At 42.5% G+C, this 14,876-nt stretch overlaps 1 protein-coding gene across 1 annotated transcript in view; it reads right to left on the reverse strand.

Moving 5' to 3' along the window:
- The window catches only part of LOC135218786 (histone acetyltransferase Tip60-like), a 179,095-nt gene that overhangs the window by 39,859 nt on the left and 124,360 nt on the right, over positions 1–14,876 (reverse strand). The window contains exon 6 of the mRNA XM_064255236.1: positions 14,040–14,123. Within this exon, the coding sequence (XP_064111306.1) occupies positions 14,040–14,123 (84 nt within the window). The remainder of the gene's footprint in view (positions 1–14,039; positions 14,124–14,876) is intronic.

Raw genomic sequence — 14,876 nt, forward strand, 5'->3', positions numbered from 1 at the left:
GATGTCTCTTGTTGGATGTTAATCAGGGATTTGGCTAAGGTGTTTGGGTAAGTAAATGCAAAAGGGTTAGATTTTCCGAGGGTGTGGGTTACTCTCTTAACCCTCTTACGCCGATTGGACGTATTAAACGTCGAGTCAAAATGTCTCCCGTATGCCGATTGGACGTATCATACGTCGGCTAAAAAAGTTTTTTTCAAAAATTCCGGAAAAAATACTTATAGGGCCTACCAGCCGAAAACTTTTGTATCACGCGCCTTGGGGGATGCTGGGAGTTTCACGGATCAAGGCGTTGTTTTGTTTACAATCGTTACGCAGGCGCGCAAGCGCGAATTTCTTTCTTATCGCACTAAAAAGTATCAGTGACACATCTCGGAAATTATTTCGTCACTTTGACATAATTATTGCACCATTTTAAATTATCCTTTACATGAAGTATTATATATGAAAATGTGCGCAATTTCATGCACAATACAACTAAAAAATACTCATGATTGTAGCTTTTATCAGTTTTGAAATATTTTCATATAAATAACGATAAGGGCAAAAATTTCAACCTTCGGTCAACTTTGACTCTACAGAAATGGTCGAGAAACGCAATTGTAAGCTAAAACTCTTACATTATAGTAATATTCAATCATTTGCCTTCATTTTGCAACAAATTGGACGTCTCTAGCACAATTTTTCGATTTATGGTGAATTTATGAAAAAACTTTTTCCTTACGTTCGTGCGATAACTCTTCCGATAAATTTTTTCGTGCGATTGTCCTAATGTTTGCACCCTTTTAAATTTGCCGTTACATAAAGTTTTATATATGGAAATGTGCGCAATTTCCTGCACAATACAACAAAAAACAACCCATGGTTGTAGCTTTTATCAGTTTTGAAATATTTTCATATAAATAACGTTAAGTGCAAAAATTTCAACTTTCGGTCAACTTTGACTCTACCGAAATGGTCGAAAAACGCAATTGTAAGCTAAAACTCTTATATTCTAGTAATATTCAATCATTTACCTTCATTTTGTCAACGACTTGGAAGTCTCTAGCACAATATTTCGATTTATGGTGAATTTATGAAAAAAAAAAAATTACGTTCGCGCGGTAACTTCCGAAAAAATCAGAATTTTTTTGTGCGATTGTCGAAATGTTTGCACCATTTAAAATTAGCTGTTACATAAAGTTTTATATATGAAAATGTGGCGTAATTTCATGTAGAATACAACTAAAAATGATTGAAGGTTGTAGCTTTTCTCTTTTTTCGAAATATTTGCATATAAATCACGATAAATAGAAAAAAAACCACGTTCGGTCAAATTTGACTCTACCGAAATAGTTAAAAAACGCAATTGTAAGCTAAAACTCTTACGGCCTAGTAATATTCTGTCATTTTTGTTTTTCTTCATTTTGAAACAAATTTGAAGTCTCTAAAAACAATATTGTGATTTATGGTGAATTTTTGAAAAATATATTTACCTTCACTCCGCGTGCCGATTCGCGGCCGCAAGTCTCCGAAATACGTACATGGCATTATCCTAATATTTGCTCCTTTTCATATTAGCCTTTTTATAGAGTTTCATATATCAAAATGTGCGCAAATTCATGAAGAATACAATAAAAAATAATTGAAGGTTGTAGCTTTTTCCATCTTTGAAATATGTCCATATAACAAAATATATATATTAAAATTTCGACATTCGGTCAAATTTAACTCGTCCGAAATGGTCGAAATCTGCAATTCTAATCTAAAACTCTTACAGTATCGTAAGATTCAATCATTTTGTCTTAATTTTGAAACAAATTGGAAGTCTCTAGAACATTATTTAGAATTACGGTGAATTTTTGAAAATAACATTTTTTACGTCCGCTCGTTACGAATTCGTACATCATTTTGTGATAATATTTTTCCGGTGTTGCTTTTATTGTTTTACAATGTATTATATATCAAAATGATTGAAATTTAGTGTACAATACAACGCAAAAAAAAGTAACTGGTTAGCTTTGACCGTTTTCTGCACAGCGTGATTTGAATACAATTATGTATGAATTTTTTTTTTTCGCTACCATATATCGCATTATTTACATATGATAATGATATTATTTTTCATTTCTGATGGTTGCATTCTAAACTTCAGGCAATGACAAAAAAAGGAGCCAAAAATGAACTCTTAATCTTCAAAAGTACGCGCGCTGTAATTTTTTGAAAAAATTATTTTTTCCACTTCCGCGCTCACTCCAAACCAGGCCCGGCATACGGGAGACGTTTTGATTTTTAGGGCTCCGGCGTAAGAGGGTTAATCGTGTCCAGGTGAGGAATTTTTATTTTATTGTTGGGTGTATCTGGTCTTGTCTTTAGGGGGTCGGTAGAAAATTACATTTGCTTTGTGAATTGCTTTCTCAATTACATGGTCAGGATACTTTAAAGACGAAAGTTGCTTGCAAATTAGTTCAAATTCTTTTTCCAGGAATTCTGGGGAACAAATTTGTAAGGCTCTTAAGAACAGGTTGCTAGCTACACCTATCTTGATAGTAATGTTGTGATAGCTAAAGTAGTGACTGTATGAAAGTGAGAACGTTGGTTTTCTTATATGGTAAATTTGTATTCTGTCGTGTCTCTGATTATTAAAACATCAAGAAAAGGAATTTTGTTGTCTGTTTCCCATTCAACTTTAAATTTGATGCTGGGCACTAATGCATTTAATTTTGAGAGAAATTCATTAATATTGCCCCACTTATTATCCCACTTATTATATTAGGATATCATCCACATATCTCATCCACAGCATGTTTTTGGGTTTTATTGCATTTATTATGGGTAGTCCTTTAAGTCCTGTTTTAGCCAATCTGTACATGGAATACTTTGAAACTACATACGTATACGTACTACATAACTTAATTATGTACAGTATATATGTAGTCATGGGTCCCAAGAAACTTTAAGTTCACGGAAAGAAGAGGATGCTTTCTTTGGAGACGAAGATGGAGATTATCAAGAAGTATGAAGCTGGCATGCAGTTGAGTGTGATTGCTAAGGAATATGGCCAAAATCCGTCGACAATAGTCACCATCCTTAAGCAGAAGGAAGCCATCAAAGCAGCTACACCTTCCAAGGGCGTGACTATTTTGTCTAGCAAGAGGAGCCACGTGCACGACGAGATGGAAAGGCTGCTTCTTGTCTGGATAAAAGACAAAGAAATCACTGGCGATACGATAACTGAGACGGCAATCTCCCACAAGGCCAGCGCTATTTTCGGCAATTTGATTGCCCAGGCCGAAGACGACAGAGGAGGAGGGACATCGACGCCAACCCCAGACTTCAAGGCTTCTTATGGGTGGTTTGAAAAATTCTGGAAACGGACTGGCATCCATTCGGTGGTGCGGCATGGGGAGGCTGCCAGCTCAGACACGAAAGCGGCCGAAACCTTTATAAGACGTTCGACGAGATGACGATCAACGAAGGCTACAGTTCTCAGCAAGTCTTCAACTGTGATGAGACTGGCCTTTTTTGGAAAAAAATGCCTGTCGGACGTACATCACAGAGGAAGAGAAGAAGCTACCCGGGCATAAGCCTATGAAAGACAGGCTTACACTCGCACTTTGTTCGAACACCAGTGGGGATTGCAAGGTGAAGCTCTACTTGTCTATCATTTGGAGACTCCTCATGCCTTCAAAGCCCACAAAGTGCTAAAGGAGAAGCTTCCAGTGGTGTGGAGGGCTAATGCGAAAGCCTGGGTAACGAGACTTTTGTTCACCGAGTAGGTAAATCTCTGTTTCGGCCCGACAGTGAAGAAATTCTTGGAAGAGAAGCGCCTCCCTCTGAAATGCCTGCTCACCCTCCTGGCCTAGAGGAAGATATCCTAGTGGAGTATTCCTTCATCAAGGTTCTTTATCTTCCGCCTAACACCTCCCCTCTCCTCCAGCCCATGGACCAGCAAGTGATATCGAACTTCAAGAAGCTGTATACGAAACATCTTTTCAAGAGATGTTTCGACATCACCGATACCACAAACCTCACCTTGCGTGAATTTTGGAAGGAGCATTTTGATATCGTAATATGCATCCGACTCATCGACCAAGCTTGGCAGGAGGTTTTGAGGCGAACCTTGAATTCCTCGTGGAGGAAACTCTAGCCTGATGCCGTATCCGCCCGAGACTTCGAGGGATTCGACGTGGGCGAAGCTGGTGCTGCAGATTCAGAAACAGTTAACGATCCTGAAACAGTTGACGATCCTAAAACTGTTTCGCAACCAGATCTTGACGAGATCGTTGCACTCGGCAAGTCCATGGGCTGGTCGTCGACGAGGACAACATCAATGACCTTCTCAAGGAGCACCAAGAGGAGCTTACGACGGATAACCTGAAGGAGTTGGAGGCCATGCAACATAACTTCGTTCAAGAGGAGTTCTCTAGCAGCGGTGAGGAGGAGGACGACGACTCTAAGACAACGGCAGAAATTAAGGATGCTCTAGCTACTTTTCATAAGGTGCAATCATTCATAGAAAAGAGACACCCCAAAATGGCTTACACAGCTCGTATGCTTGCACAGTTAGATGACGTTTGCCTGAGTCGTTTCAGGAACATTGTCAAAAGTAGGCAAAAGCAATCTTCCTTGGATAGTTACTTTTTAAAGAGGCTTTTAGTAGGAGTAGTAAGCAAAAAGGAAGCTCCAAGTGATATTAAAAAACAGAAAGTTGAAAGTGGTGAAGAAATTGAAATTTTGTATAAAAAAAAAAAAAAACGTAAAGTATAAAAAAGTAAAAAAAAATGTTAAAAAAAAAAATTTAATTTTAGTTTTTTGTAAAGTTAAGTGTTACAGTTTTGTTAATGTGTTTCGTAAAGTTTAGTTTATGTTTTCCTTACATTTTTTTATATGTTTTGTAAAGTTAAGTGTACGTACGTATCTGCCGTTTGTCCTCCTCCTCTGTCGCCACTTTCGGAGATAGCCTCACTCGAAAGGCAAGCTTCCACATTTTACTACATACATACGTATGTACATACAGTATTTCTTGTATGCCATGTACACTAATACACTTTATTTACAGGTATATTAGCAGTACGTATTAAGTTAAGTATTGAATGGTCCAAATTGTTGTAGTATTTCATTGATTATAGGTCAATTTAGCTTTATTAAGAAATTTACAGGGGTGTTTTTGGAGGGCTTGGAACGGATTAGCCATTTTACATGTAAAATGCGGTCCAAGATACGAAAAGCTCATGATACAAAGGCCGCCTCGGAAAGGATTAATTTCGTATCTTGAGGTACCACTGTACATACAAATACTGTAGCCTACCCTACAGTATACTCTATACTACATGACAGTACAGTAATTATTAATATAGGCCAATTCTGCAGGTTCAATACATTCTGACTATAGTAATTAAGTCAAGAAAAAAAAAAATAGACACGAAACAAGAATCAGCTTCGTTCTAACATCAGCATAATTGAGCAATGTCAGGCAGCTGATGGCTACGTTTATTACAAACGTAACGAATATGCATCTTTTCCACGAATCTTTTAAAAAGTTATACATTACTTCACTGTATCTAATAATAATGTTTGTATTCTCATATTATTGTATCATAAAATAATAACATAGCCGTCAATGTTTTGGTTTGGAAATCAGCTGATTGTGAATACGAGTTTATTTTGCCATATTTACCTCAATTCTATGCAAATTTTCTTGCTTCTATTAGCATAAACGAATATCTAGATACTTTACTTATATGAGACAAGGTCATTTTTCATTATAAGATGAATTTTTAAGCTGATATATGACTTGCAAAAGTCTTGTTGTGAACTAAATTATTTTTTTATTAACAGATAGCATTGGGAACATGGTTATTGCATAAAAAAAAAAGATGATTCCGTTCACTATTTTCATTTGCTTTCATCATAATATGAGCTTTATGTTACTCATCTTTTATTTGCATGAAAAAACAGTAAAATTTGTTGTTTCAAGCCCAGTAGTTTTGATTAAAAAAGCTTGAACAGCTTTCTCTGCTTCAGCTACAACTTGGTTTAAATTTAACAGCATATTTCCTTGCTGATCTTTAATCTATACCAAATAAAGTTATTACAGGCAGCCTCCCGCTTACGATGGGTTTGGCTTACAACGTTTCGAGGTTACGACGCTTTCCAATTATATTCATCAGAAATTATTTCCAGGGTTACAATGAATGTTCCAGAAGCATGACTCCAAAAATGCAAAATAATCAATATTTGAAGGTTTTTTTTATGAAACATGCATTAAAAATACAGTTAACATAGTTTATAATACACCCAAAGCCCAAAGCATTAAAAGTAAGGTTTTCTTAGGATTTTTGACAATTTTCCAGCTTATGGTGATTTTCGGCTTACGACACATCTCAAGAACGGAACCCCTGTCATAAGCCGGGGACTGCCTATACATAAAAATTCATCAGTCCTAGTCTACATAACGTCATTCATAACATAACTAAGGTAATTGTTTACTATCGTACGATGGTTGAAATACAAGCAAATGGATGTTACTGTTATCCAATTCAGTTGTACTTCGAAAAAAGTACGGAGTTCCCCAAGTCCAGGAACGTAACCCCCCCTTATTACTGTTATTTCTTATGGGAAAAATATGGTTATAAAGCTTTTTTAATTAACGTAAGTTCTCCAGGAACGTAACATGATATTGTTAAACTACAATAAAGTTTTGTACATACTTACCTGGCAGATATATACTTAGCTATAGTCTCCGACGTTCCCGACAGAATTTCAAATCTCGCGGCACACGCGACAGGTAGGTCAGGTGGTCTACCTTACCCGCCGCTGGGTGGCGGATGTACGAACCACTCCCGTAAGCTTGTCAGATTTTTCTCTTCCACCTGTCTCCTGAGGGGAGGCTGGGTGGGCCATTAATCGTATATATCTGCCAGGTAAGTATGTACAAAACTTTATTGTAGTTTAACAATATCATTTTGTACATGAACTTCCCTGACAGATATATACTTAGCTGATTGGCACCCTTGGTGGAGGGTAAGAGACAGCTCAATAATACAGGTAAGACGGGAAACAACTAATGTTGTAGGATATAAAAACCTTGGTTCTCACCTTTTCAGGATGAAGACTTCATAGATACTATCTCTGAGTCTGCATTGCCTGGAGAGCTACAGCTAGGACGTGACCTGATGCTGAAAGACTCTCGGATCTACCACTGGGATATGTGATCCCCTATTGTGGTAGAATCCAAGTCGGATGCTGTTAGAGGGACCTTGTCCGCTTACCTAACAGATCCTACCACTACCTCTGCAAGGAGCCAAAACCCACCAGACCACCTAACCAAAATACAAAGGGTTAATATTACGACAAAAAGAGGTGCCTCCTGCAACCTCTTTCAGACAACCAAAAAACAACAATATAAAATATAGGGTAACATATAAAAAATTTACACAGGATAAGTTTCAGCTCCCTGCCCCAGCACCGAATCCGCCGATACGAAAGGACCCAAGGCGAAGCATTTATCATATGTGATTTTTACATCACGTAGGTAGTGGTTTGCGAAAACCGATTGGCATCTCCAAAAAGTCGCCTCCATCAAGTTCCGCACAGACATATTTTTTCTGAATGCAAGCGAAGTTGCGATGGTCTCTCACCTCGTGAGCTTTCACTTTCAGTAGTCTAAACTGATCTTCCTTACAGGCAACATGTGCCTCTGTAATAAGGCTTCTCAGAAAAAAGGAAAGAGCATTCTTCGACATGGGCCGAGTGGGGTCCTTTACGGAGCACCAAAGTACATCTTGATTAGCCTTAAGTTGTTCCTTTCCTCTTAAGGAACAAATACTTCAGGAATTCTTCCATAGGGCAAAGAGTTTCTTTCAGGCTCTTCCCCTACTAGAAAAGATAAACTACGAACTTCAAAGCTCCTGGGCCAAGGGCGTGATGGGTTTTCATTCTTTGTTCAAGGAAACTTGGAAAGAAACGAACATACCATAGAATCTTCCTTAAACCCTACATTGCCCTCAATAGCTTGGAGCTCACTCACTCTTTTAGTCTGTACTAGGGCCAAAAGGAAGATAGCCTTCTTCGTCAAGTCCTTGAAAGAGGCTAAGCCAGGAGGTTCGAATCTAGACGATCCAAGGAAGTTGTAGGACTACGTCTAGATTCCAGTTCGGTACTACATGAGGACGCTTAATGGTTTCAAATGATCTAATAAGATCATGCAGGTCCTTATCATCGGATATATTTAAGCCTCTATGCCGAAATACCGCCGCCAACATACTGCGGTATCCCTTAATAGTTGACACAACCAGATGACATTCTTCTTTGAGGAAAATAAGGAAATCCGCAATTTGGGTCACAGAGGTACTGGAAGAGGAAATGTTCTTCCTCTTGCACCAACGTCTGAAGACATCCCACTTTGACTGGTATACACGCAAGGTGGAAGGTCCCTCGCTCTTGCGATTGCTTTAGCAGCTGCTGCTGAAAAGCCTTTCGCTCTGACCAAACTTTGGACAGTCTGAAACCAGTCAGACTGAGAGCGAGGAGATTTTTGTGGTACCTGTCGAAGTGGGGTTGTCTGAGTAGATCGCTCCTTAGCGGGAGCGATCTTGGAAGGTCCACCAACCATTCCAGTACCTCTGTGAACCATTCTTGGGCCGGCCAAAAGGGAGCGATTAAGGTCATTCTCGTTGAATCGGACTCTACGAACTTCTTGATAGTTAGCCCCAGGATCTTGAAGGGGGAAACGCGTAGACGTCGAGTCCGTTCCAGTGTAGAAGAAGAGCATCTATTGCTACCGCCTCTGGATCCGATATCGGAGAGCAGTAAGGATCCAGCCTCTTGTTCTTTGACGTGGCAAAGAGGTCTATGTGTGGCCTGCCCCATAACTTCCACAGGCTCTGGCAATACATCCAGTGAAGGGTCCACTGTGGGAATGGACCTGATCTTTCCTGCTGAGGAGATCTGCTCTTACATTCCTTTCTCCCTGCACGAACCTGGTGAGAAGCTTGATTCCTCTTTCTTCTGCCCACAGAAGAAGGTCTCTTGCTGTCTCGTACAGGGAGAAGGAATGCGTCCCCCCCTGTTTCCTGATGTATGCCAGAGCTGTAGTGTTGTCCGCGTTGCCTGCACTACCGATTCTGACTTTGGGCTCGAAAGCCTTCAGAGCCAACCACACAGCCATCAACTCCTTTCTGTTGATGTGCCAGGCTACCTGGTCCCCCACCCAGGTACCTGACACTTCCGTTGGTTCCAAGAGTTGCACCCCACCCCATGTCCGACGCCGTCGGAGAACAACACCAGGTTGGGGGTCTGTGATTGAAGAGACAGTCCCTTCGCAAAGAGGTTGGGATCTGTCCACCATAGATGTTTCTTGATGTCCTGGGATAACGACAGGGAGAACGTCAAATCCTGAGAACGACGACTCCAATTCCGATGAAGAAAGAATTGGAGCGGTCTCAGGTGCAACCTTCCTAGGGAAACGAATTGCTCCAGAGAGGAGAGTGTCCCCAGCAGACTCATCCACTCCCTCACTGTGCATACTTCTTTCCCTAAGAAGGTTGTTACTCTCGAATCCTCGGGCTATCCTTTCCTGCGAGGGAAAAGCCCGAAAACTCAGAGAGTTCATCTGTATCCCGAGATACACACACTCTTGCTCGGGAATTAGTGATGACTTCTTGAAATTGACGAGAAGTCCCAAAGCCTTCGTCAATTCTAAAAGTTACTTGTAAGTCCTTCAAAACAACGATCTTCTGAATTGGCCCTTATTAGCCAATCGTCGAGGTCATGGATATCCTCACCCCTTTCAAATGAAGCCATTGAGCCACATTCCTCAAAATCCCCGTGAACACTTGAGGGGCCGTCGAGAGGCCGAAACACAGAGCCCTGAACTGAAAAATTTCCCCCCCATCATGAATCTGAGAAACTTCCTCGAGGAAGGATGGATCGGTACGTGGAAGTAAGCGTCCTGAAAATCCAAGGAAACCATCCAGTCCCCTGGACGAAGCGCTGCCAGCACTGATGAAGGCGTTTCCATCGTGAACTTCTTCTTTTCTACGAAGAAGTTCAGGGCGCTTACATCCAACACCGGTCTCCATCCCCTGAGGACTTCGGAACTAGGAAAAGGCGGTTGTAGAAGCCCGATGAATGATGGTCTGTCACTAGTTCGATAGCCCCCTTCTCCAGCATCTGATCTACTTGCAGATGGAGAGCTTGATTCATGATGGGGTGGTCTCTGTACCTGGCCGTCAGTTCCCTTGGATGGTCGTCAAGGGAGTCTTTCGACGAAAGGGATGAGTAACCTCTCCTCAAAATAGAAAGGGTCCAAGGATCCGCCCCTTTTTGGGCCCAGACTTCTGCAAACTCTAAGAGTCTGGCGCCCACCGTTGTTTGAAGGACTTGCAAGTTATTTTGGGGGCTTTAACAGACTTGGCGAAAGTCTTACCCCTTCTTGAAGGTCTACGACTCTACGTAGAGGTTCTTGATGAAGATGCCCCTCGAAAGGGTTCTCGAACACTTGCCTTTTCCTTCTTAGCCTTGGTAGGGAAGGAAGGGCGAGGTTTTCTTGCCGACTGTGCCAAAAAGGTCCTGGGTGGCTTTGGCCGAAAGTGACCTCGAAATGTCCTGCACTCGTGTTTCGGGAACAACTGAGTAGACAGAGGAGCAAACAGCAAAGAAGACCTCTGAGCATGGGAGACCGACTTCGTTAAGAAGGAACAGTAAACCGACCTCTTCTTCACGATGCCGGCCCCATAAAGGGAGGCGATTTCACTCGCTCCGTCTCTTACTGACTTGTCCATACAAGACAAAACACACATAAGATCATCTGGTGAAAATTGACTCTGGCACTTCAATTTTCTTGGCTAGGACTCCCAACGACCAATCAAGGAAGTTAAATACTTCTAGCACTCTAAACATACCTTTGAGCAAATGATCCAATTCGTTCATTGCCAAGTCGTCTTAGCAGAGTTAAGGGCAGTTCTCCTTGTCGAATCTACCAGTGCCGAAAAATCCGAATCAGCCGAAGACGGTAGACCCAATCCTAAGGGCTCTCCTGTTTCGTACCAGAAACCAGCGCGTCCTGATAACTTCGAAGGAGGAAAAGCGAACATCGTTTTCCCCGCTTCTTCTTTGGAAGCCATCCAGGAACCAAAACTCCTCAGTGCCTTCTTCATAGAAAGAGTTGGCTTCATCCTCACACAAGAAGAACTCTTCGCTGTCTTCGCCGTTGAAAAAGTGAGTGAGGAGAAGGAGGAGCCGTAGGCGTAAGGGAATCCCCAAAAACTTGTAAAAGAGTAGCTCTGTAAGCTTCTGTAAGAAGACAGCAGCAAGTGTTCGGTTCCTCATCCGAACCTTCTAGGACGTCTTGTCGAGGCGAGCGCGGAAGATCCTTAGGTGACGAAGGGATCCTAGCAGGAGTTGAGCGAGAGGTTGGAGAACGCCCTCTCTTAGAAGAGTTCACATCCACTGGAGAACGATGAGAAGATCTGGGAAGTATACGATGAGACTCCCTCTTCGAGGTATACGGAATCTCAGCCGAAGGAGAGGTAGGGCTCCTACTCCGAGAATTCTCGGAAAAATCCGCAGGGCGCTTACGAGGAGGCGAGCGCCTACTATACTCTATGCCCTATCCTGGGGCGAGCGGCTGCAGGAGAAGAGCGCCTATCGAGAGCAGAGCGCTTGCGCGGCTCTCCATACCTGTCCAGTTGCGTACGATCAACGGAAGTTCGACTGGAAGGCGAAATGCGCCTACTAGGAGAAGGCTGCTTGCGAGACTCTTGACGTCTAACAAGAGGTAACATTCAGGAGAAGGGCGCTTCAAACTAACGAGCGCCTACTTGGAGAAGGGCGCTTCCGGGATTCCTGGTGCCTACCAAGAGACAAACGGTCAGGAGAAGTGCGCCTAGAAGCGGGAGAGCGCCTACACGGAGAAGGGCGCTTGAAAGACTCTTGTTGTCTGCCCTTAGGAGAATAATCAGGAGTATGACGCCTTAAAAGAGAACGAGCGCCTACTAGGAGAGCTATGTGCAGTAGGCTCTTGGCGCCTACCTTGCGGGTGGGAGCGCTAACATAGGCCGTTCTATCATTCACACCGACTCCTACCAGACTCTAGATGCCTGTCAGGAGAGAAGTCACGATCCGATACTCGAGGAGAGTGACATCTGGAAGAAGAACGCCTACTTGTATAAGGGCGCCTTCTATAATCTTGAGGCTGCTGAGGAGAAGTCTCACGCGAGGGAGTTGAAGAAATCGCGTGATGAGCAGGTGCAGTGCGCTTACCGGAAGCGGGAATCCAATCTGGAGAAAAAACTTCTTTCTCCATAGAGCGTCCTACCGATGTTTGGCGCCTTGAAATTGAAAGAGAGCCAGGCAGCGCAGGGCGCTCACGCGAGTGAGGGCGCTCCCGCGAGCGAGTGGCGCTCACGCGAGCCCCCACCTTCATACGAAACCTCCGCATATGAAGGAGAACGATCCTCTGAATGAGCGGCGCCTAGATCTCTTGATCGGAAGAGAAACGTCCTTCTTCCTACGTGATCTAACTGCTAGAGAGTCTGCTAGCGCCGTGATCTGAGCTTGAAGTCCCGCGAGTACTCTCGTAGGAGAATCTTCTAATTCTTCCTCGGAAGCAGGCGCCGAGCGCGGAGCGCGAGAAGAAGAACGATCACAGGATTTCTTGTGTTTCTTCGCCTCCACCGACGATTCTTCCGGGAAAACCTCCGGACTAGAAGCCAAAGGACTGCAGGGAGCCTTCCAAGCCCTCTTCAACGGGCGCGACGCATCCGGGGAGTTCCAACCTCTCTTCGGAGAGGGAGACGACGAAGAGGAGAAGCATTGGCGTAGGAGCTCCTTCTTGTAGCGATCCGAGGCAGCCTGGGAGCGTACTTCAGGATCTGCCGAGGGGACGCATGACCGTGGGGGCTCTCCCTAGCCCTCCTGCGGCTTTTCGACTTTCCTACTCCACTGGAACTGGGAGTCTGGAAGAGGTCTAGGCCTAGAGGCACTAAGGAGCCGGTCAGACGCACCCTCCACAACACTGGGGACACTGCACTGAGTCACTAACACTCTCCTTACCTTCCAACTGACGAATCTTCTGATCCACAGAACGATTCTTGGCTTTCAGAGCTGCCGCCTCCGAAGGCGAATCTCCGGCTTCGGTGCGGGGAGCCGGGGCTGCAACTTGGGAAGAAGGTTCTAATTCTACGTTAGTACTATTAGGATCCACATCCAACTCACTCATTCTAGATCTGCTAGAACTTCTAGAGGAAGCCTTACGCACTCTATCACGTTCCAACTTCCTAACATAAGAAGAGAGAGCCTTATATTCTTCTTCATTCAATCCCTTACATTCACTACAAGGGTTAGCAAACGCACAATCATTCCCCCTGCATTTCATGCAAACCGTGTGGGGGTCTACCGACGCTTTCGGCAACCTCACCTTACATCCTTCATTCACGCAAACCCTAAACAACACCGAAGTTTTAACTACCGATTCTAGATCAGACATCGTTAAAGAAAATCAAACTCAAAATCAAACCGGTCCACAATCAGCGTATGCCAAGCCAAACAAAGCGAATACGTCACCAAAAGAAGTCCAAATTAACTCCAGGCAAGCGAGAATCGAAAAACTATCGAGAGGAACCGACAACAGTTGTTATCGTTCCCGCGACAGAGAAAAATCTGACAAGCTTACGGGAGTGGTTCGTACATCCGCCACCCAGCGGCGGGTAAGGTAGACCACCTGACCTACCTGTCGCGTGTGCCGCGAGATTTGAAATTCTGTCGGGAACGTCGGAGACTATAGCTAAGTATATATCTGTCAGGGAAGTTCATGTACAAAACCTTGTTTTAATTGAGAGGTGACTGTATATAAAATAACCTTGTAACATATGTTATAGTTTTCTCTCCTCTTTCCGGGATTAAGTGTCTGGCACTCAAGTTGTATGTGCATCATTATACAAGTAACAAAATAATCCCCTTACTGAATAACCAATATTAAAAAATAACCAAATGTAAAATCAAAGGGTACTAAACTTGGCTATTACAAAAATTTAACAGAATAAATTGAGTATCCTTACCAGGTGTCTCTGCAGGCATTTCCGGCTTTTGCGGTATTTCAAACAAAATTCACATATATATACACAATCCAGCTCTGTTATTTCCTGTAAATAAAAAATAAGAAAAATTAGCAGAATAAGAAAAACATATACACTACAGTCTAAAAAAATTAAAATTATTCTTATGTAATAAACGTATACTAAGATCTCAAAATATCAACTATTTCCCCAAAATTGAAGATCTAAACATGACAGAATTTCTGCATCAGAATATCCTAGTGCGCACTTGAACCAAGACTACTTTATTCTCTCTGTACCTATTACATCTACTAGTGGCATAACCTTCACTGGTATTGGATGATTTTGTAAATTTTTTCATAATCTTGAAACTGTATTTTAGCCATCATCAAGAGTTACCTTTTTTCTCTGGAAAATCAGCAAGGGTCCAAGTTATATCTTTCTAACAACTTGAGTTCATGTGCAGTGATTCCACTGTAACAAACCCTAAGGAAAGGAGCAACTCAAGAAATGCATACCAAGGAGAGGATCAATCCCAAGCCTAAAACCTTCATAACCTTCCATTTACTTTGCTTCCCTTATGTAGATACACAAAACAGAATCAATGCGCACAGCAGCAATACAGCACTGATGCATAAATACAGTCCACTACACAGTTCTTCCCTGAAACATCCAAAAATACAGCTCCTTCAAAAGCAAAATTTCTGCAATGAGCCATGCCATCAGGAGTCCAATAAAACTGATTTATCACAATTAAGACTTACCATAGACAAATGATCAATAAATAGCATACTGAGTAGTATAAATTCAATATAGTATTCAGTACTGTAAGCAAATGAA

The sequence above is a fragment of the Macrobrachium nipponense genome, chromosome 1, assembly GCF_015104395.2.
Source record: "Macrobrachium nipponense isolate FS-2020 chromosome 1, ASM1510439v2, whole genome shotgun sequence".
Classification (NCBI taxonomy): domain Eukaryota; kingdom Metazoa; phylum Arthropoda; class Malacostraca; order Decapoda; family Palaemonidae; genus Macrobrachium; species Macrobrachium nipponense.